Source organism: Aythya ferina, assembly GCF_964211825.1.
Source record: "Aythya ferina genome assembly, chromosome: 2".
Lineage (NCBI taxonomy): Eukaryota > Metazoa > Chordata > Aves > Anseriformes > Anatidae > Aythya > Aythya ferina.
In genome coordinates this window covers 138,284,645-138,307,564 of record NC_140297.1, presented here as the reverse complement: position 1 = coordinate 138,307,564, position 22,920 = coordinate 138,284,645, and the positions used below count along the sequence as shown (strand labels likewise).

Sequence of the window (22,920 nt, the reverse complement as noted above, 5' to 3'; positions counted from 1 at the left end):
TAGCCTGGAATGATTTTGTTTTCAGTGAATGCCTCTATTTTAAAAGTTGTGTAATTTGGTTTATTTAAAAACAAACAAAAATCCACAACCAAGTGTTAGTATGTAGTCAGAAACCTTCATTAGATTATGGATATTTTGATGCTTTATTTTTCATTTGTACAAGCTTTGAAAAGACTTTTATTGCACTGCTTTACAGACCTGCTATCTCACCTTGCTGGGATGAACATTGAGGGTTAGATTGCTTTCTTCTGTTGCAACTTTACTGCCTTCAGTGAGTTTGTAGCATTGCAGGTGAAATGGAGACTTAATGTTATTTCTCTAAAAAAAGAAAGGGAACGGGAGGATGAAATTCATGTGAAGGGCAGATTTCAAGAATATTTTGTACTGAAGAGTTGGGTTCAGGAAATTGAACCCTGCTGAATTGGATGGAAAAAATCTTTATGCCATTTTAAAATAAGATGGAAAGTTGGGACAGGATAATGGCTGAAAAACCTGCAGGCAAAAGTCATGAAAACTTCCCCAGATCATGAGGAAATATTTAACTGCATTGCCTGGAGAAAAGACCTGGATAGGTCTGCTGGACTTGAACGGAGAGTAAGAATAATAATCAAGCAACAAAATAAGGCCACTGGAGATTAACGCAAGTTGTTTCTTGGCAGCCTGGTTAAGTACTTCATTGAGTTGCTTCCAGATCTCTTTGGATGGTAAAAGTGATAATTTAAGAGAGATCAAAAATTAAAAACAAAAACAACAAAAAAGAATGACAAAAAAAAAAATGGATAAATTAGTGACTTAACTGACAGTTGCACAGTAAGCAGGAGGGATATTTCTGGGAAAGGATTGGTGGTGATAAATGTTTTTATTACTCAGCATAAAAAGGGATTTGAATAATGGGCACACATGTAGGTGGCACAGTCCTTTATGTGAATTAGCAGTGGGAACTTCCTCTTGTTACTGCTAATTGGATAACAGCCAGTGCAATAATTGCTGCCTTTCAAGCACCCTGATGCAGGTTTGTCTCAGGATATGCTAAAATTAAATTCCATGACATGTCATAACTTCAAAAAAAATAAAATAAAAAATCGCTTGTATGAGTGAGCTTGTTTACAAACAAAAGAATTTACCCCTGGTCTGGATTAACCTGTGGTTTTTACAGTGGTGACTGTCGAGTTGTCACCAAAGAAATTATCTGTAGTATTCTTTCCAAACTGAAAGCAAATTTTTTTAAGTGTCACCTTCAAGTAGAAAGAATTTATTTTAGATGTAGAGTCTTTTGCAGCAGCTGTTGTGGGATGATGTTATCAAGGTGAAGGCTGATTCTCTGCAGTGGGTTTACAATTGCACCTGCTATTGCAAAATGTTTGAGATCGGTATCTTTACATTCTTGACCTATTGTAACGCTGTCAAAATGTTATGAACTTACTAGCAATAATAAATATACAGGTCAATGTGTGTCTTATCTTTCAGTAACCCATCTTTGTTGTTAATCATTTGATTATTCTTTCCATTATCTGTCTTCTCGCTGTGTTTATTACTTTATTGCTTTACATCTGAAATGCATCATACTTTGCTTTGAACAGCAAAGGTCATCTTTGCAGAGAAGCCATTCCAGTGAACGGCTATTAAACCACTGGTAACAGCTGTGGTGTGTTCATTTTTTCTTTTTCCCCTCAGTTTTCATTTTTTTGTTTGCATTAATAATGCTACTGGTGTTAATATGTGAGGTGTCTGTCATGTTTTCATAAAATAAATGGAATATCGTTTTCACTGTGTGCTGTTGAATGTTCTGTACGGTGGCTAATATAAATGTTAAGTGTTCCATATGTTAGATTTCCCACCATTTAGTATTAAAAAATCTGTATTATTGTTTGTCCAGAAGGTCTCTGGACTAAATCTCCACCTACACCTCACCTCCTTGAGGACTGTGTTCATAATTCTGCTTCACTGGGAGCTTGGAGAGGCAGGCGGGTATGCCAGCACCCCGTTACGAGTTTCTTCTTCAGTTTGATGAATTGCCACTGCTAACTCTGTGAAGAAAGGGACTTTTTGAATGAATAGTGATAGAAATCTTCAAGTTCTTGCTTAATGTTGGAATTGCAATCTTGCTGGAAGTATTTTTTTTTTTTTTAAACATTTGGCACTGTCCCTTTTTCAAGCTTTGTGAAAGGGGAGAACTTTCCTTTCCGTTACAATGGTCCAGCTTTCAGAAGAATTTAAGTGCTGTTTATTTCAGATGGGATTTCAAAACATTTTTCTTTCGGTACTTCATTATTAATGTTGACTGAAAGATAGCTTACTGTATTTTTTGTTTGGTAGGTGGACCAATTCACGTATCAGTACTCTGAAATATCACACATTAGTAACAGTTCTCCCATTTCATTTTTAGTGCTTTTTCCTTGCTTTATTAATTTTCAGCCAGTTCAGCAGAGCAAGTGAGACCTCAAAATATACTATTAAGAAAATGTGAGATGTAGGAGGACTCCACCAGCAAGATCCCAGCAGAATGTGGCCTGTTAGCTCCTGTCCGTCTGCTTCAGGCTGCAGGCCCACAGTGAGCACAGGCGAGAGTTTGACGACCTGAGAAAAATCATGAAAACGGCAAGCAACAAAATCCAGAATAAGTTGATATTTCACAGCAAGGATCTGCAAATAAAGATGATGTGACATCCTAGAAGGTGTTCTCTACCCTGCTAGAAGTTGGGAATGGTGCGGAGGTGCTAGGCCGCGTGTGGAGTTGAGCTCAGGGTGGGCACAACCGTGTCTGTAGAAGAGGGACATGGAGTCACAACATAGAGTGGCACAGCCTGAGCTAGCAGAGGAAACTAGAGATGAACCTTCAGGATTTACTTCTACTTGGACCTTCAGGGGCTACCTCGACTTGAGGAGCCTATGAAGGGTATTCCCAGGAGGTCTCAGTGATCTGCTTCAAGGATTGTCACTGGGACAGGCTGGCAGGTGGCAAGCGCTCTGTTTAGCTCTGTGGAGACATGAGTGTCTCGAAGTACCAGAAGCGTTGCTACTACAGTCGTGTAGCTGTTATTAATTTGTGGCTAATAGCTGCTTGAGGCTCAATGAGCTGGTATTCAGATGTATAATAGCTTAATTTTTGCAAGTCCTGCTGTGTTTCTAGGAAAAAAAAAACCAAAACCTCAACAAACTGTTGGCGTCTTCAGGCTGTGGTCTTTGTTCTTTTTTGCTGTCCAGCAAAGACAATGGCTAAACAATTCAGAAACAAGCAGGGGACCTGGGTGAAGGTCTCTCTCTCAAGTTATTGATGTCCTGCATAGTGGGGCCATCTACGTGTCAGTTTTCTGAGTGGAGGTGAACATACAGACTTGCATGCTAATTTGCAAAATTATTTTTTTACATATGTATACCACCATGCCAAACCAATGATGATCAAGACCAAGTCTGATTTTAATAGGGAACCCTTTTTTTTTTTTTTTTTTTTTACCGATATGTTCAACTCTAATGAGAAAAAAATATATATATATTTATAAATGGAGAACAGCTTCTTTGATAGCCTAAAACAAGGGTGTGTTTTGGCAAAGATATTGAAAAAGCAGTTATCCATTGGGTGGATGGATCAGTCTGGAGTGTATTCAGAAGATGCTTTTTATGACACAGTTTTGGATAAGTGTTAGTGATAAGTGAATTTAATTTTCTTAATTTGATAGCTTTAGCATTTCTCTGCCCTTTAATTCAGGGCAAATTGGTCAGCTTTTCTTGCACAAAACTGAAGCGAATACTTTATTGCAGTGTAATTCTTCAAGCAATGTCTGTTAGAAGTAAGTGAGGCAGTGAAAATGTAGAAAATGACATTACATGAGCCAGTGGATGCACAGGTTTGATTTGAGTAGTTTATCTCAGTCTCTAGTTAACACTTCTCTGTTGCCACTGAGGTCAATAAATAGCAGCACTCAGGAGGGTGTGTGTGTAATTGGATGAGTGAGAATTGGTATGTGGCTGAGGATAAAAGGTAAAAGTTGCAATGGGGTACTAAACTACTGGGGTACTTTACACAAAGATAAGCTTTTCAAACACTTGGAATCAATCACACATTCAGATCCCAGTTAAGGATTTTATCAAAATTTGGGGATACTGAAAACCTGTTTGGATCATCTATCAGGGAACAAGACCTATTTGTAATCCTGGGCAAAAGAGGATGAGTATGCTAGGTCTCCACCAACTGCGTTTGTGGGCTGAAGGAGGGCAGTAATTAGGATGCTTCTAATAAATACATTAAACTTGCACTGAAACAGAACAGGAACCAACTTCCTTGTTGTTAAACACACAATGGGTTGTTCAGTAAACTTGTTTTTCACTGTTGCCAAGTTTTTGCCAAAACAAATAGAGAAGCTATTTGAGCAAAGCAAAACCCACACAGGATCTGCAAATACCTCTTCCTTCTTGTCCATGCTGTTGGTTCATTTACAGGCAGTTGTTGAGGTGTATAATTGAATAATTAGTCAGGTTTTGGTAGCCTTTGTGAAGCCTGTTCAAGAGGAGAAGCAAGTTCTAGGATGTAAATCAGAAAAGAAGATATTTTTTTTCCCAGCTGATTGTGTTTCTAAAACCAACAAAATGTTGCATCATTCAATATCTGATCACCTCCTCAGCCTTCAATGGTGTTCTGTAATCTGAAATGTACTACTGTGTTTAAATGTATGTTGGAGTCTGTGTTGTGCGTGAGACTGATAACCTTGTATAAGTGTGGTGCCAAAATCTATGGATTCACAAACCACCAATGTATGTCTTGTATCCTATCCTTACCCTATTTATTAAAAAGTAAATGAATAAATAATAATAAAAAATCATTGCAAATACTAGCTATACTATGTCACACCATGAAAATAATGAAATCGCTGCAATCTAAAAAAGTTTGCTTATCCTTCAGTAACATAAATGAAACAGAACAAATAACAAGCAGCAAGAAATAAAAAGCCTTTATTACAAGTCATTTAAATATGTGATAGAGAAAAGTTATTCTAGGAGCTTTTTATTAAAAAAAAAATAAAATATGTGTGTATATATATATATATACTTCTACCACGATTGGTAGATCAATTACTGTTGATTACTTAATGTGTTTTTGGGCTGTGCGAAATACAGATGGGTTACCCTGACTGACTGACAGGAGGAACGAGCTGCAAGGGTTTTCTGATTGGGGATTTCCAAGTGCAGTGTGTGAGGATCTCATTTTTCTTTTGGCATTTCCTAATTCATCTCATTACATTTTCACGCCAATAAAAATTGTCCATAAGAGAACCTTAATGAATGAAATGTTTGCAGCCTGGCTTTATTTTAAAACTCTGGGCCCTTTAATAATAATAATAAAAAGAAAATTATATGCTGACTCGCTCATTTCTGCGCTCACTAGGGACTTGGCCCTCTGTCCAACATTCAGCTTAACTGCAGCAGCAGCTGGTTAGTGGGCAGATAAGTGCTTCCAGAGTAAGTTGGGCAATAGCTTTGGTAGAAACTGGGTTACGTTGCCTAGTGCCCAGAGCTGGCCACTGAAAGCTGACCTAGATAATGTCTCTTTTCTTCAGCACAGCACTTCCAATGTCCCTCTGGCCCTATTCTCTTGTCAAATATTATATTGTTGTATATATTGTGTTCATCTGGTTTCACCGAGGGGCGTAGAATTTGTCTCAGAGGCCCATGGTAAAGACGATGCAGAATGGAGTTGTGCTCGAGGCTTAGGAGTGGCAAGGGCAGTTCAGGACAGGTAGAGCACGTGGTCTCTGTTAGACAGGCAAAGATGAACACAGGTAAAGCTATCAGGGTCCCTAAGGCCTGAGATTTGACATCCCACAGCTTAGAGATTTATTTAAAGGATGAGTAAAGGGTTAAAACTGAAGATTGAGACTTTTTCAATCCCACTGCCTTGACGATATTTGATGTATTACTTGAGTAAGGCTTGCCAGCCTGTCTTAGATACACAGGGAAATGTGGAAGGCGATATTGAATGTAGGAGAGAATTAACCCTGTTTGTTTCTTAGTATGTCAGAGCCCTGTCTGTGGAACAGTTTCCCTTGATGTGTCCTGCAGTGGGTGATGTGGTGCTGCCAGAAGTGGATGGAAGCATGCATTAAGTGCTAACTGGTGCTGTAGCAGTGACATCTATTTATTTATTTATTTTTAGAGCATTAAGTACTTAACTAATAATAGCTGTAGGAAACTTTTAGAGAAAATCATAAGTTGAATGGAAGCAAGAAATTGCTACAGGTAGCATGTTAGGAGAGCAAAGGAAGCAGAGAAACGTAGGATAAGGTGAAAGAAGAATGTAAGAAAGAAGTGAAATATCTTTTATTTTAAAATAGGATGGAGTTCTGTTAGGATTAAAAAAAAAAAAAAAAAAAAAAAGATATATTTGACAAGAAGTTAAAGCAAAAAGTAAGGAATGAATTCCTGTAAGATAAGAATTTTGGTTTTATTCCAGGAGGTCTGGGACTAGCTTTATAACCCTCTGGTGATTCCTTTGCAAGTTTCTTGGAAAGAAGCAGAAATAAATATAAGCTAAATTGTAGATGGTTTTGAAGGAGAAAGGAAGCTTAATTTTTATGCACAGAAACATGTAAACCAATATTAGGAAGTAAAGAGGCAAGGTGGGATCGAATATGATGTCCAGCATTTCAGGCTGGTTAAGAAAGGGGAGCAATGAGAGAAGTTTGCACTAGCAAGTGCATGACCTAATTAACAAGTTGGACTACGCATTCGGAAGAACTAGTTTCTATGCTTTTTTTGTATTACAAAATTTTAATGTAATCCATTTTTTTAAGATAACATAGCTTATATCACATATGAAGATTTTTAGAAGTCTGCAGTTTAAGCATTAAATAAGTCTACATGTTTCTGCATTAGGCACTTAGAGCAAATGTACAAAACATAAGTGTCGTTTTAGGACACCAGCTTTGAGTATCTCCCTTTATAACTTGTATTGCTTGCCATAAAAGAATGATTCATTTTTTCTGACTTGTCATTGTCCTTTGTAAGGTATTAAGAAATCAGTTATTTGTTACAGTTCTTTGCTGCTGTGCAGTAGATCAAAATACTTTTCTGGAAAACTTTCTGCACAGTTGAGCTCAATACAACTCCAGAGCTACTCTTCTTACATGCTGAGGAAGGTCAATGTTTGTTGTCAAATAGGAGGTGTACATTTGATGCCCCACAAACAGAAGTCACCAGTTTTGTCATAGCTGTGTGCTTTCAATAGCTACTGAATAGCTAGCAGAGCTAGCTGTTAGGAGTAGCTATAGATAAGATTAAAATCATTGGTTCAGAGTTCAGGGAAATAATTACTTTCAAGGACAGGAGCAGCTGAATTTGTTCTACGCTGCTTTACCAGGAGCACTTCATTTGTGCTGGCACTCCTCGTATCATGAATAAGTAATTATGGCCAATGACAAGGTAAAGGAGTGCTACTTCTGGGTTCATTCACTGACTTGGCAAGGCTGTCCACTGATAATAGGAAGCTATTGGAGCATGCATCTTAATTTATTACACAAAATGCCTGAATTTGGTCCTGTAATGTTTGTATTGGGCAGTGTTAGATAGTGAAATAAGTTCTGTACGTTTAAGTATTTGAATTAAAATAAAGTGTTCGATACTGAAATAATTTATCATTAAGATACAATAAATAATTGTATCATTCTGTATGGGTCCTGCCTTTCTTCAGCACATGCAAGAATTTTAGAATAAGGATTTTGAAAAAAGTTAAACTCTTTCAAGACCAGTCAAGCTTCTCAAGAAGCAATAGGTACATCATTGGGAAGTTTTCCTCCTCCTTCTCCCCGTGTTTCAAATGGTTTGAATCTTCTGCTGCCTCTACTATGTTAATGGCGTGCATATTTCATTTTTTTGCACTTTTCACTTTTCCACTGAGTACGTAATTCTGTCTGTGCTTGTAGAGAGAAACAGATGAAGGACTGCAGGCTTACAGAACTTCCACTTCCTTTCACTTTTGAAAAAGTGACGAAACTGTGCCTGCTGTTAGGAGGAGGAGAAAATGTTTGTTTCTGTCAGCAGACCTGGTTTTCAAGAGGTGTCTTGCTGTCATGTGTAAATCTTCAGAAGTGATGCTGTATGCGTTTGGTATTACAGATGGAAGTTCAGAATTTCCAGTTATCTTACAGTGGTCTCTCATAAAAACAAATGGTACAATTACCTTTTTATATATTTATATATATATATTCATATATTTATATTTATATATTTATATAAATATATACACACATATTTATAATAAATCATTTTTTTCTAATTGAAGAATTTGGGTATGGTTCTCAACAGCGTGTATTTTTATTTATAGTTAAAATGCTGCCTTTTCAAATTCAAATAAAATATAATTGCTAATAGGCAAGCTGCTTGATTATTTTTCTCATCATTTAGGCCTTAACTCTTACAGCACTTGTTTCAAAATCATATTAGGAAAAGCAAGTTTTAAAACTACAACTGACTAATCATGAATGCAGGAGTGAATAGTAGTCCTGCCAACCCTCCTGAGCAATTCTCATATAAAAAGAAATGTAGCTAAGAGTTGAGAAGGTGAACTTGTCTTTTCATGGTAATTTTCTTGTGTCTGTTTCAATGAGCAGTGCCGTTATTTCCACTAAGAAATTTCAAAAGAACAGAATCATCTCTCGAGACTGATAAACAGAAATAGATAAAATGGAGAGTGATGTGCTCAGTGGGATACAGATTAAATGGAAAAATCTAATGGGAAGTAGCTACATTAGTAGCAGATGGATTTGCTTCCTGAATCTCAATCTGAGTGGAAATCCTAGCCTACTTAAAATTTGTCTTCCAGATTCTTAACCTGATAAGGAAGGTGGATAAAGCAATTTATTCCCTTGGCTTCGGTGCTGTGCTGATGTGTTTTGTTTAACTTGCTATTGTTTGCTTTTTATCTAGGCTATTTTTATGATTCCTACAAATCCTCCTCCAACCTTTCGGAAGCCAGAGCTCTGGTCTGATGAATTCACAGATTTTGTGAAGAAATGCTTAGTGAAAAATCCTGAACAAAGAGCTACAGCAACACAGCTGCTACAGGTCAGTATTTAAGTTTCTGAGGAAATGCAAGTTTTACAGTGTTTTTCCCCCCTGGTCTTAAATCAGAACTGAAATTTTCTAAAAGCAAGCCTTTTAGCTATTGTGCCTTATTTCTTTTCTGTTTCTTAGCCTTTCCTTTCAGCTCCTTCATCAGTTTATTTTTCCTTTGTTGCTTCTAAACAATGAATTGCTTATTATGCCGTTTAGGGCTGGTTCTTGCTATCAAAATTGTATTCTTGTTTGGTGGGTAAAGGCCTTCAGTAGATCTCAGGGTTTAGGCACGTGTTAAGTAAAGGAACTGAGCCCAGGTGACCCCTCGGTGTGGACCACCCATGGAGTATACTCAATCTGCCCTTTTGGTCATGTCAAATTAAACAAGACAGGTTGTTCTGTGCCCTAGAAGGGTCTGATGCAGATGGACAGTATAAGGGATTTGTTCTTGGGCTGAGTTACCCCAGCTTTTAAATTGGAGCCACAGTAGGCAGTGCGGACCTATGCGCCAGGTCACTTGTGGAGCTGCTTAGTGCTTGGAAATTTAACAGTTGTTTTGTTTTGTTTGTTTTGTTTTGGCACTAAAGTATAAATAAAACAGAAAAGTTTCTAAGAACTACAGAAATGAAACAGGATGGATTGATCTATCAGGAAGGATTTAGTATTGTGAAATAGACATAATTTTGGTGCACGTGGGACAGAGAAAAAAATGAAGAAAGTTTCCTCCTTTGGCCCCTTATTTGTGTTATCCCCTGCCTTCAAGTGCTGCCACAGTCAGCCTTCAAATAACTAAGGGAAAGCATGTCTGTCTGGATGTTGTAAAACAAAGGTAATTATTCGGGAAGAAAAAAAATCCATCACTAACAAAAAAAAACAAAAACAAAAACAACGAGGTAGGTCCATTTCTAGAAAAACTATAGTAGGTTCCTTGATGATTGAAATGGAATCTAAAATTTCCTGTAAATAAGCTTTTTTTGCTAATAAGGCAACTGAAAAATGTTGCTCCTTTTACTTGCCTGACTACTAATTCATTAAGCTTCTTCCTTAACACTTTTCACTGCTATTGGTAAATATTATTCTTAATTTTCATTACCATTCTATGTAAGAATCTGATTTTCTGAAACTTCTGCTTTTAAGACAATTGTGATAAATTTATTCTGTCTTTAAGTTGGAAGTTGCTCTTTTTAAATTTAGATCAGTCAACTCCGCTATGAGGATAACAAAAAGTTTTCAAGCTAGTTTCCATAAGTCATAGTATGAAGTATTTTATATTTATAAATAAATATATTTATATTTATATAGTATGAAGTATTTTATATTTCATACCCTGAGAACACCATGTAGAGTGGAAGGACAGCAAAAACTGGAACTTAATGATTTTTAGTATGATGACTGAACCAGTATTTGAGACCTTGAAGATTAGAAATTCACATGGTTAACTGATGGGTGTCAGCTGGATAAAAGAGACTTGCATTAGTGCTCACGAGTAATAAAAAAGCATCAGTGATACTCTTTCCAAATACTTACTGGCTGGCAAACCAAGTACTGCATTCATCACGGGTAGGTGTTGCTTCTTCCCCAGCTGGAACGTGGAGTGTGCGTGATGGAGCTGGAGGTGCTGTGGGCGTGTTTAAGGGACACGAGCAGGAACAAAAGTACCGCTTGTGGGGCAAGGTCACAGAGGAAAAAGGAGGGTAATTGGATTACTATATCAAAGGAGAAGATAGGTAAATAGGTACAGGATGACTGGATTCGTCAGTTATGTTCTTCATGGAACAATATTTTAATGTTTAATAGTACATTTCTGAAGCTCTAAGAGCTCCTTTTTGCCTTGATCGTGTTTTCATACGATGATACAAAACCAGGATTTTACTAACAGCAGGTGTTTACTAGAGAGTAAAATGACTGTAAATGGTATTGTCCACAGGTTGTCTTAAAGGAGGAACTGATGCTTTAAATGGCCTTGAATTAGAATTAATCTTCCTGCTAAAAGTAATGGATTTTGTTTTGCTTGTTCCATGTTTCAGCATCCTAGATGAAGAAATGTTTTATGACATATTAAAGTACAGGTTTGTTGAAGTAAGCAACAGCCACAGTTGCTCTGCTTACAGCCTCTAATTTATGCTGTCAGCTTGTTAAGATTAATTAAATGCTGTAACTGAATATCTGAAAAAGTTTGTTTTTCTATGTCAGACAATCACCACTCTATTTATTTACTACTTAATGCACATTTCCTTTGGACAATTATGTCCTTAACTATAAAGCACTTGTTTTATGATTACATTTCCCAAGGCTTGCTGATTTTTCCCTCTCTTTTTTTTTTTTTTTTAATATAAGGTAAGTAAAAGTAAAATCTTAGTTAGGAAGCAGCTGAAAGTTATCACAAGTTGTGTTAGTGCAGATTTTAATTACTGTGTGATGTGAAGTTTATCACACATTTGTCACTGAAGTCTGTGGTGTTGAATAATACATGTAGTTAAGTCTGAACCCTATCTATTGTAATGATGTTATATAATTTTCTTTTTTTTTTTTTTTTTTTTGTCTAGCACACGTTTATAAAGAATGCAAAGCCTGTTTCAATTTTAAGGGACCTGATCACTGAAGCTATGGAGATAAAGGCAAAACGACATGAGGAGCAACAGAGGGAACTAGAAGAGGAAGAGGAAAATTCGGTCAGTGATTTTTTTTCCTTCCCCTAGAACTATCCATGTTTGATAGACAAATTACTGTTCTTTTTTGCCTGCTTCTTGTCCTTATATGTTTAAATACTTTTCTTTACTGTTTCTACCAGTTCTTTAGCCTGTGAGGTCTGAGTGTTCTACTCTTATTCATAATGAATAATGCTTCTGTGAGTAATGCTGTATGAGCCACCTTTCAGCACTATTTCATGTGGTGCCCTAGTAAGTTTTAGGAGGTGGGAAAAGAAACCATGTCAACTTCAGCTGTTCAGACTAACATTAAAAAAATAAATACTGTTGGGCTCCCATATTCACACATGGGCTTTTCAGAAAATGCTATAATTTTCAGAAGTTCAGACTACTTAGCTTTTTTGTAACATCTAATACACAAAATAGTTATCTATGAAGCACAGTAAATAGCTATTACGATACAGTTTAAATCAAGTTGTGCATATAAAGTGAAAATGGCAAAAACATTTAATTCCTCAGATGCTGTTGTTAGCATAGGTTTGAGGTGAGAAGCAGGTCATGTGATAAATAGGTTGTATTTGTAATTATATGGCAGTGTTGGCAATAAGTCAGTGTTCCTAGCATTATTTCTCTCCCTACATGATTTATTTTAGGGCAGTCTTGTGCAATGCAGCGCTATGTGCTTCAAAGAAGCCTATTGCCACACGCACAATGAGAGCCAAGGTCATTGAGGAATAACACAGAGGAAAGATGGAGACTGGAATGTCAGTGGAAATCTTACAGCTTTGAGTAAACAAAAGAGAGCAGGGCAGCGATGCACTCTGCCCTATCCCAAATCACACAGAATCTTTCTATATTAAGGGGTGTTAGGTGGTGATCTATATGTGGGAATACTTTTAAAACAAATACCGTGCAGTATTTTGTATCCTGATTTACAGTATGAGCTTTGGTTTGCTGGATGTCTGGTTGTTCTAAGGGTATATTCTAAGAAAATATATATAGCTTGTCTTTTTTAAAGTTGGTTTACCCTGGATAGTGTTTGCTTAGCAATAAATCAACCAGGGAAGGTTGGGGATTATTTTTCTACGTTAGGAAATGCTACTTGTGAGATGTGTGACTTGACATGCAGTGTTGATGTTCATTGCTTAATATACAGAATAGTTGACATCTGAAGAGACTGATTATTACAGATGTGAAAAGTTAATGTCATTACTAGCATGCTTTCCTCAGTACTATTGCCTTATGAATTGTAGACCTCAAACATTTGGGCATTGTTGATGCTTTATTGATTAACCTCAAGATTTAGTATAAGGAAACCTCAAATATAGGGGTTGAGCAGGAGTCTTGCTTCTGTTACGTTGCACTAGATAGGAATTTTCCCATGTCCTTCTGTGGTTTGGGAGGCACAGACAGAGGAGATGCAGATGAGTCAGCATGGGAAGCTCTGGTGTTAGCTTTCTTTGCTCCATCGTTTTCAGGATCATGCCATAGAGGAGTTGTAAAGGACAATAATGACAGTCTCACAGAGGGCTGGAGTCAATCCTGCCAGTAGTAGCAGGGGACCTGAGGAAAAGATAAAGGCGTTCACCTTTACTTTGTTAGCTCAGTTGTTAAGTGAGTCATGGAAGAGACCAATTTGAGGTGGAGTTGACTTCTGAGGAGAGAATGAAATAACAGAACGGGAGAAGGCCACAAAGAAGTCTTAATGAGCCTCATCAACTCAGAAAAGGAAGGCAGTCGAAAAATTAGAACCGAAGTATGACTTTATGATAATGAAACACAGAAGTGGAGAAGTACAGCAGTAGACTAAGCTACACAAATAGTCTGAAGTCAAATTCATTGTGGGCTAAGGTAAATGAGGCTACCTTATATTTATTACAGACCTTTGTATGCTTTTGAAGCTATTGTAATTCATAAGATGTGTTTGCATTACCAGGGTAGTGTGGTTGTGAGCTTTACTGTGTAATTTTCCAGCAAAAGCCAACATTGCTTGTGGTAGATAAATGGATTTTTTTTTTTTTTGAGTTAGTCTGTGTCATTTTTGTAACCTTTAGTGGGGAAGGAACAGATCTCCTTTGAGATTGGGGGAAAGTTTCAGATGTAGAAGACCACATGAAAATGTAACAAGAAGATATCATAGTGAAGTGGAGTGAACAAAGGACGTAGTAGCTGGTGCTGCTGGCAGAGTGGGAAATGACACTTGTCAATGTGAAAATCCCCCCCCCCCCCCATGTTGATGGATAAATAAATTTAATTATTTCTGGGTGGTAACTGTTCTGGAGAGGTTCTGTGCCTTTTTCCTTTTTAGCTCCATCAGATTTATCAAAGGAAACCTAAAAGCTACCATAAGCTATTTACTACAGCAGAAATACCATGTAATAAATGAAAGGGTGTCCAGGTATTTTTTCTGTAAGATTTATATTGAATAGTTCTTCAAAAGTTTGCATTTACCAAAAGATTAGTTAAAAGAGTTTTTAATCCTGTTTTGTTAAATATTGTGGTTTATGTTCTTCTGTGCTGTAGAGAGATGCATTCCTTATGTCTTCATATGGTTTTGTGGTTCTAAAAATCTGTGATAAGGATTGTAAAGCTGTGATTAGTACCTAATTTTATTTTTGTTAAAATTGTTAATATGATATTTGTTAGTAGGCATGATCTTTGCTATCAGTAAACATATGTCTACATTCATTTTGTAATGTTTGGTAAGCCTTGGGTGAAAAAAGTTTGGAAATACTTAATTTCATAGAAATAGAATTTTGTAAATACTTAATTTCATAGAAAAAGTGAAGTTATAGGTGAGTAAAATGAAGATTACTGATGGTGAGGTAAGGAGGAGGGATTTCTTTATTGACAAGTACAGTTTGTTGAAAGTCCATGTTAGGCAGTGACCTGCAAATAGTTTTCATACTGTCACAATGCATGACTCATCTTGTTAAAAAGTGGTTTTAATAATCACTCAGTTGTGACACTGACTTCCCAAATCTTGCCACTGAGTTTTAGTGCAATATGTCGTTGTAAGAAATTCCAGATGGATTTGAGAGATGACACCAACATCTTCAGTTGCACTTGTTAAAGATTCTGAACAGCTGAAAGCACAAAAATAAGAGATTGTGCTGAACAGTGGGACAAGCTATTACATTTTGATTTAACTGGAGTTTTCTGTACAGTGTTTCCTGAATGTGTGTTAGTCATGTGTTCACAATGCAACACGATGCATGTTGGAAGACTGGAGCACCATGTAGGTGTGAGACCCTAATCAAGTGAAATTCTGGACAGTGCAGATTTTAGTTTTTAAAGCTTACTAGGCAGATATCAATGAATGAGGCCGCAGGTGGTTTTAGGAAACTACAATCCTGAAAAATACAGGTAGACTTGGGTGCTCTTTACATGATCAAGCAGCTCAAATGACAGTATAGGTTTTGGTTAGCCAATGTGCCCTGATGGCTGGAGTTCTGCAAAGAGCTGTGGCAGTCCCTGTGTATTCTTTGTGTAGTGATGGGAAGTTACAAGTCCATTTCTTCATCTTTTAGTATCTATACATGTTCTCAGATTGTACGTGGAATCGGAATCACTGTTCAGTTGGAAGGTAGCAGCCACCCAGAGCATAAATTCTGCAAAACAATACCTTAAAAGTGGATTTGTCCCAGTAATAGGGCTGTGAAGGCCTAACCTGGAGGTGCTAAGGCAGACTCAGGCCTGAGAAACGTGTGTGTAGTAACACCTAGCAGCAAGGGCAAGTATTGGTGTTAATGGTAAGCAGACAGTCTATGGGTGTTAAAGGTCTCTCATGGGCAGTGACTTGAGTCCATACACTGTTGAAAAAGAATGGTTTGAGTTAACCTATCTGGGGCTTGAATTTATTGCTCTTAAACCCCAAGAATTTCCTATGCGAAGCTCGAGCAGTCGTGCTAATTGCTCACTGGTACAGGTGTTGGGACCCCTCAGGAAGGAAGGTGTAAAATACTTGCAGTGTGATGTTCTTTTAGGGAGGAAACAGGATTTAGCCCTAGCAACTGTATTTGCATATATGTGCATGGATATTTAATTCCCTCTTAGTTACGTATGTATTGTAATGGACACCCGAGTTATAAGGGACATAGATAATGAAAAGTGGAATGAGAAGGAATGGGTGATTTTGAAGAATTTCCCTGTGGGTGTTCAAGGAGAGGTTGGATGTGGTGCTTGGGGACATGGTTTAGTGGGTGACATTTGGTGGTAGGGGGATGGTTGGACCAGGTGATCTCGGAGATCTCTTCCAACCTTTACGATTTATGGTTTCACAATGAAGTACTTAATTTTCAGGATCAATTCAGTTTGTTATCCTTCAAATGAGGAAGAGTCACATCACTAAAACCACTTTCTACTTCTTGGCTTTACCACTTGCTGTGAATGCTTTGTAGTACAGGAAGTTGTCAATCATAATGAAAATAATTTTTGCTCTTCAAAACTTTGTAGTATACGGCTGTACATAAACGGCTGTGTGTAAATATAGTCTTTATGTCTATATCCTCCCAGAGATATATAATATCATTAAAAATAGCATGCTCTGAATGGACTTCATGCCTGTTACAAGAGCTGCTTGAGTGATGAGAATGCTTTCTGACAAACTGACATGTTTTGATAGGTGCTGAGGTAATTGTACAGATTTTTTTAATTAAGCAAAAATTGCAAGTGGTGTATTCTACAGAAGGTTAATCCCAATATCAAAGTTTAAATGTTAGTTTAGGCATTGCTAAACATGACCAAGCTCTTCTCTTGTGCGTTTTTTGAAGTGTGATGCGAGTTTGGTTCTGAGGTTGGGCAGCTGTGATGTGGGAATGCAAACCCACTTGTTGCCTGGCAGCCCACAGGAAACATGTCTAAATATTTATTTCTGTGGATCTTTAAAGGAATGAGCTATTAAGCAGCTCTTCCTGTATGTTTTCTTTTGCATTTTAATGTCTCTATTATGTGAGGAATGTTTAATTATTTTAGAGTACTCAAATAATTACTGCTCCAGTAAGCCATTTTTGCTTTTTTCTTAGGCGATTATCAGCTGGCAACTACCAGTGACTTAGACAACTCCGAGTTATCAGTTATTCCTATGTTAAGGCTTATTCATTCAAAAGTTCTTCTGATTAATCATATATTAGTTATGAAACATCTTCTGCCTTTTGAGACCTTAGGAAATAATTGTTGTTCTTATTCCTTTATATGTTTATATCCTTTTTATATGTTTATAGTCTTCAAATCATTGTTTGAAAGACTACTGAGTCATTTAAGTTATTCTGTATTTTAAATCTGATACACCAGATTGTATTTTTAGAGGTTTTTATATTTACTTTAATGTGTCTTTGTGTGTATGTGCTTGTGTGTATGATGTGCTACATCTGTTTATCTATCTATAGATGATACGTGTAGCTTTGCAGGACAAATACAGTGTTAAAACTTTGTTCTCATAGCATTTTTCATCTTAAGTCAAAGGACATGTGTTATATATAGCAATTGATCTTGACTACAGTCCTCTAAATGTCCTGAAATTAAGTAAGAAATACCTAGCAGTTATTTTGTCCCTTGAAATACACCTATCTGAGGGGCACCAACAGCTTTTCAGGAGCATATTGCTCAAGTCCTCAGCAATTTAGAGCCAAAAGGATGACTAAAAATTATGGTAGGTGTAAGCAACAAGTCATTGTTTAGGTTTATCGGTTAAAAGTATGTAGAAAATAAGTTTAAATCTTGTTTTCATGACTAAATTTAGTCTGAATGTATAGGTCTCTTGGAATTTGCTGGGATTTGAGCGTGTGCTGCAAGTCAAGTCTTTGTGTTTTTTGCTGATGTGTTTAAACTTCAGTGTGTGCTCAGCATTAAGCATGTACTCAGGTTGTAGTTGGGCTTTATAGGTGTTAGGAACTTTTAAAAATCCTTGTTCATGCCCAAACTGTAGTATGTGTTTATGTAGCTACTATAGTGCTTTTACAAAAAGATAACTGTGACTACAGCCACGTTTTTCAAGGGTGATGATGAGGTGTTAATAGTAAATGAAATTATTTTACAGGATACTAAATTTTGCCAGCATGTAAATCTTCCTTTAATGCATTGCAGTCTAGTCGCTGTCTTTGGTGCCATCTAGTGTTTTTTTATTCACACAAACCACTGTTAAAGAGATTTCAAAGGCAAGACGCTATATTTCCTTGTCTTTTTTTTTTTTTTTTTTTTTTTTTTTTTTTTTTTTAACATGTCTCCGACCCCTTTCTTTTCCTATGAATCTTAAAAACAGCAGGAAACAATCCACAAATCTTCATCACTTCTCACTTGATTATATTCTAATGTAGGTTCGCGTGTGATATGTAAGCTCATTTTTCCTGAGAATACTTTTCTTGTGTGTTGATGCTATCTTCTATGTAAGAAGCATATTTTTAGAGTCTTGCATGTTGCTACTGAATTGTTCTTCAATTTGCTCTCCTGGTAATCGAGTCTCCACGATTATGTTTTTGTGCTTTAAGGGTTTGCTTTGTTAATCTTCTAACTTACTATGGTAGATAAGGAGATCCAAAGAATTAGTCCCATAAGGTTGCAGGATATTGGCAATCTTTTACTTATTCTTTCTTTAGGATATAATGTTATTTGGAGTTTCTGTGGCTGATTGTAATCTTGTTAGCATCTCACGAGATGTTAGCTGTCTTGCTTGTGCACACTTCCAGTTGCTGTATACTGGCAAATTAGAAATAAAAGTTTGATGCTTGTCACTTGTACACAAGAGAATGGCAAACAGTTTAAAACCATAGCTAGCTGTTTCTATTACTTGATTTTTGGATCTGTTTTTGTAAACAGTATGAGAACATGACACTTCAGCTTTTAAGACCTTATATTCTTTCCTCATTAAAATTGATATTATGTTTGTTTTTTATTTAATCAGGGAGTTTACCTGTTTTAATAACAGATCAGAAGTTCTACATCAATATTTATGAACTCTCAAGTATGAATCATAATTTGTTCAAGGAATCACTTTCATCTGTCATATAAACATTCACTTACATAATTTTATATTAAAAAAAATATCCTGTTACTTTTTCAGGTCCACTCTGCTCTTCTGCAGTATTAGCTAAATCTCACATTTGTGAGAAATACTGGGATGACAAATCTGGAAGCAACTGGGCTTACTCCACAAAATTGATTACTTTTTTGTAGGCACAGGCCCTGAAAAAAAACCTTGATATTGCTCTCTTTCAGTATTTCATTCCCGATCTAGAGAAAACGCCGCTGATCAAAATTGTGGTGTGCTTCCGTTTTTGGGGCAACTACTCTGTTAGTACTGAGGTTGGCTTCTGTGGTCCCCAGTCTTTTAGATACTGGATGATAACTGTTCTCTGCTGAGAGATAATAATAAGACAAAGACTTTTGTCACTCTTGGATTGGAAAATAAAATGCTGTTCTTTGAAAAAAATCAGATACTTGATTTGACTCAAGAACTATAAACTCAGTATTTTTAATGAAGCAGAAGGTATGAAAATGGTTCACTTATGAATCCGTTTCATATTTGATCATATTGCTGGCCATCACTTTTTTCCCCCACTTGTAAAATAAGAATTGAAACTTCAGGAAAATGGTTTTTCATTTCTGCTTTCAACTTTAGTAAGTTTAGTATGCAGATGTTAATACTAGTCGAGCCAACCTGTAAATCAGATGCTACTGTGTTTTAAACTCAGGGATTTGCCTCTATGTTAGAGATGCTTCATTTGTAGCCCTCAGTAGGTGAAGCAGCCTGATGTCACGACTAAGTTAGGCACTGTAGTGCTGTACTGAAAAACACTCATAAACACTTACCTTTGGCACTTTTAAAATGCCACAGAAAAAAAAAAAAGAGAGAATATTGGATGAAAGGACTTCATTTTCCAAAGGAAGTACTTCTTAGGAAAGGTAAAAGATAACTTATAGAAACCAGCGGGGTCAGCAAGAACGTTCAGGAAAAATAAAAGTAGTAAAGAAAATGAAAGTTGCCACCAGGAGGAGCACTACTAAAATATCCTTATTTATTTAAGGGCACAGTCCTCTAGTGCTGTATCTGTAAACTGTCTCTATCTTTGGGAATATCATACTTTTTTAAGGTAGGGTGCTAAAAAGAGTGTTTTAGAATGCAGCTTAAAAAATGCAAATGAATTAATATTTTTAGAAATTATAATCTGGAAAAGGATGATTCTTCTGACATTTGAAATTTTATTCACAGATTTAGATCTGTATCCCGGTTTCAGTATGTTATGCAGTCAGCTAGACTCTCTGAATTGAAATTAGATCTATTTTTGTGTCTCAGGGTTGAGACGTAGCAGGGTTCTTTTCAGGAGCTGGTCTGTTGGTATTGCTACTAACTGCAGCTCTCTGGATTTGCTCTGACCAACGATTGGCGAAACAAGCACTCGTGTAACATAGCTGGCTCTTCAAATTACATCTGTACTGCAGGCAAATCCCTGCTATGTTAGAGAATACCAGGAAAGGAAAGGAACTAGTTCAGTAAGAAACAGCAAGTTCCAGAACTGAAGGGTTTGGGGACTAGGGATCTTTTTTCTTTGTGCAGGTCGCTTCATAGTTAAAACATCAAATATATAAAGCAATAGAAAGATGTAAGCAAAAGGGAAAATTAGTGAAACAATTTTCACTACTAAAAATTCACAGAATTATTTACAATCACAGAATTTTAGTAGAATCATTCACAGAATTAGAAGAAACAAGACAAGTCTTGTTTCAACATTACATATTGCAATGAGTTATTTGTAACTGGTAAATAATAAAGTGTTAGATGATATTTTTTCAAGATGAGCTGTGTAGTTAGAATAATTTGCTAATCAGGGTTAGAGTTTGTTTAGAATGCAAATTAAGTTTTGCCATAGCAGAGGGAATTCATGCACATACAGATCTTTTTTCTGCATTGTCTAGGAAGGTTATAAAATCAATGAAAGTAGCATTTATACAGAAAATTAAAAAAAAAAAAAAAGCATACAATGTCTTCATGAAGAGGGCTATTATTTCTTGCACTATTAATTATGGAAACACTTACTAAGTTGTTTTTACTACTGTCGTTGTTGAGTAATAAAATTTACTTGTAGAAAATGTATATAGCCCACCACGTTATTTCTGAAATCCTGTACTGTCATGCATATCCTCAAAATCAAACTTCAGAAGTTTGATTTTACTGGAATTTCCCAGTAGTGTTTTCAAATATTAGTATTCCATATAGATTTTATAATTCATTAACCGTATTGTCATTATTTCTCTGTTTTATGTTCCTGGCACATTACTGTCATTGATTGAAAATACTATTTTATCTCTTCATAATGTTAGCTCTTCCCTCACTCCTACTCTTGGTTATTAAGTATGGGCTTCTTAGACATTTTTCTACACTGTATAAATGGTTTTGCTTGCTCTTTTGAAAGTGTTATTTAAAAGAAAAATAATACTTGAAGTAAGCCAAGCTACCAAAACTTTCAGAAGGTTGTTTAATACTTGTTTGAACTGTCATCTGGGTGCTGTGTGATACAAGATGCAGGGCATGGTATTTTTTTAGGGGTGATCAGCACAAATCCTTGGTGATGGTCTGCTACAAAACAACCAAATCACGTTCTAAGACATGTGGTACTGATCTTGGATCCCAAAGAAGTATAAGGGGTCTTGAAAACCAGTGAGACGTTCAAAGCTGGGTGCTGATGGAAAGTGGGTGTGTGGGACACACTTCTGGTAAATCCATCCTGCCATACGGCTGGCAGAAAGAAGAAAGTTTTTAATTCTTCCTTTATGTATTTTTTTTTTTATTTTATGTTTTGTGAAATATTTTTAAGTCTGAAAGTCTAGTAGTACAACTAGGTCATGTGAAGATACAAAAACCAACGAATAAGCATCCAGATTGCTGCTTAACTTTTTTTTGAAATGCTCTGCTGAATTTTGCCAAACTTTTCTTGCTAGGATGAAGATGAGCTGGACTCGCACACCATGGTGAAGACGAGTTCAGAGAGTGCTGGTACCATGAGGGCTACAAGCACGATGAGTGAAGGTGCTCAGACGATGATTGAACACAACAGTACCATGTTAGAGTCGGACTTGGGGACCATGGTAATAAATAGTGATGATGATGAAGAGGAAGATGGGACCATGAAAAGTATGTTGTTCTTTTACTTCCCTTTTCTATTAATACTTAATCCTATTAATAATAAATGTTTCCAGCATGAGAATGTTGTGTCATCAGTGTCCTTTATGTGTCAAATTCTGTGGTTAAAAACTGGAAAGAGGGGTATTTGGCACTGCTATAGTAGGAGATTCAAAGCAGAAACCTAGTTTTGGTGCTTTGCAAGCCTCTCTGGAGGACTCTGAAATTAGCCTTTCATGAATTCTCCTTTCTATTACTTGCCTCTTGCTTTTTGCCTCCTGTCCCACATACATTTGCACCAGTTCCTTGGAGCTAAAGTGAAATGGTGTGATTGTGTGGGAAGCTGCTGCTTCGGTGTCAGTGTTCATGGGAACTCATCATGACTCTCTATGGGTGCAGCAATCACTGCAGATCTTGCTGCAAAGTTTTTTTGTATTTCGTGATTAGCTAGCAGATTTTTCTCTTGGAAGAGAGCATTATTATTTGAATGTTAGTTGAAATTTATTTCAGTAATGCTTGATTTAAAGGAATGATCAAAAAATTACAAAATCTAAATAAAATCTAAATTGACTTCAGCAGCATAACTGATTATATAACAACGAGGAAAAAAGTTTCAAGGTATAAAATTATAAATTACACTGAGATATGCATAGTGTGTATTTGTTAAACAGCAAATATACATGTTTACTTTTTGATGTGTTCATTGTTTGGCTGAAGATTGCTGCAGAATTAGGCCCACTGAATTAAACAGAATTATTTCTTTGAATGGGCAGCATCAATAGGTGAGTCTAACTCTAGATGCCTGATTCCGTGAGGCACAATGTAAGGTGTAATTCCAGGCTATTATTTAAATATGTTTGCTGAATGCAACTATCAGGTAGCATTTCTGTTTGCATGTGTACACCTGCTGAAATTTGACTGGAAAGATGGGTTCCAAGTGCAAATCAGGTCTGTTTTCTTTTTGGTTCAGTCTGTAGCAAATGGGCAGGAAAGGGTGATTTGTTGATTGATATTTTTCCTTTTTTTTTAGTGTTCTTCGCAATAAACATACCTCTTGATTAGTGATTAGTTTAAGTAGGATGATTCACATCATGAAAGCACTCTGTACATGCT

At 36.5% G+C, this 22,920-nt stretch overlaps 1 protein-coding gene and 1 long non-coding RNA gene across 3 annotated transcripts in view; one reads left to right on the top strand and one right to left on the bottom strand.

Moving 5' to 3' along the window:
- STK3 (serine/threonine kinase 3) overlaps positions 1–22,920 on the top strand; it is a 155,463-nt gene that overhangs the window by 72,912 nt on the left and 59,631 nt on the right. For both annotated transcript variants that reach the window (XM_084510469.1, XM_084510470.1), the window contains exons 7-9: positions 8,917–9,054; positions 11,592–11,717; positions 21,627–21,819. In XM_084510469.1, coding sequence (XP_084366595.1) covers positions 8,917–9,054; positions 11,592–11,717; positions 21,627–21,819 — 457 coding nt within the window. The remainder of the gene's footprint in view (positions 1–8,916; positions 9,055–11,591; positions 11,718–21,626; positions 21,820–22,920) is intronic.
- On the bottom strand, positions 94–10,650 carry LOC311432234. Its single transcript, XR_014689909.1, has 3 exons — positions 10,573–10,650; positions 1,912–2,027; positions 94–318 (listed from the first exon to the last, which is right to left on the bottom strand). It is a non-coding gene; the product is annotated as an uncharacterized lncRNA (long non-coding RNA).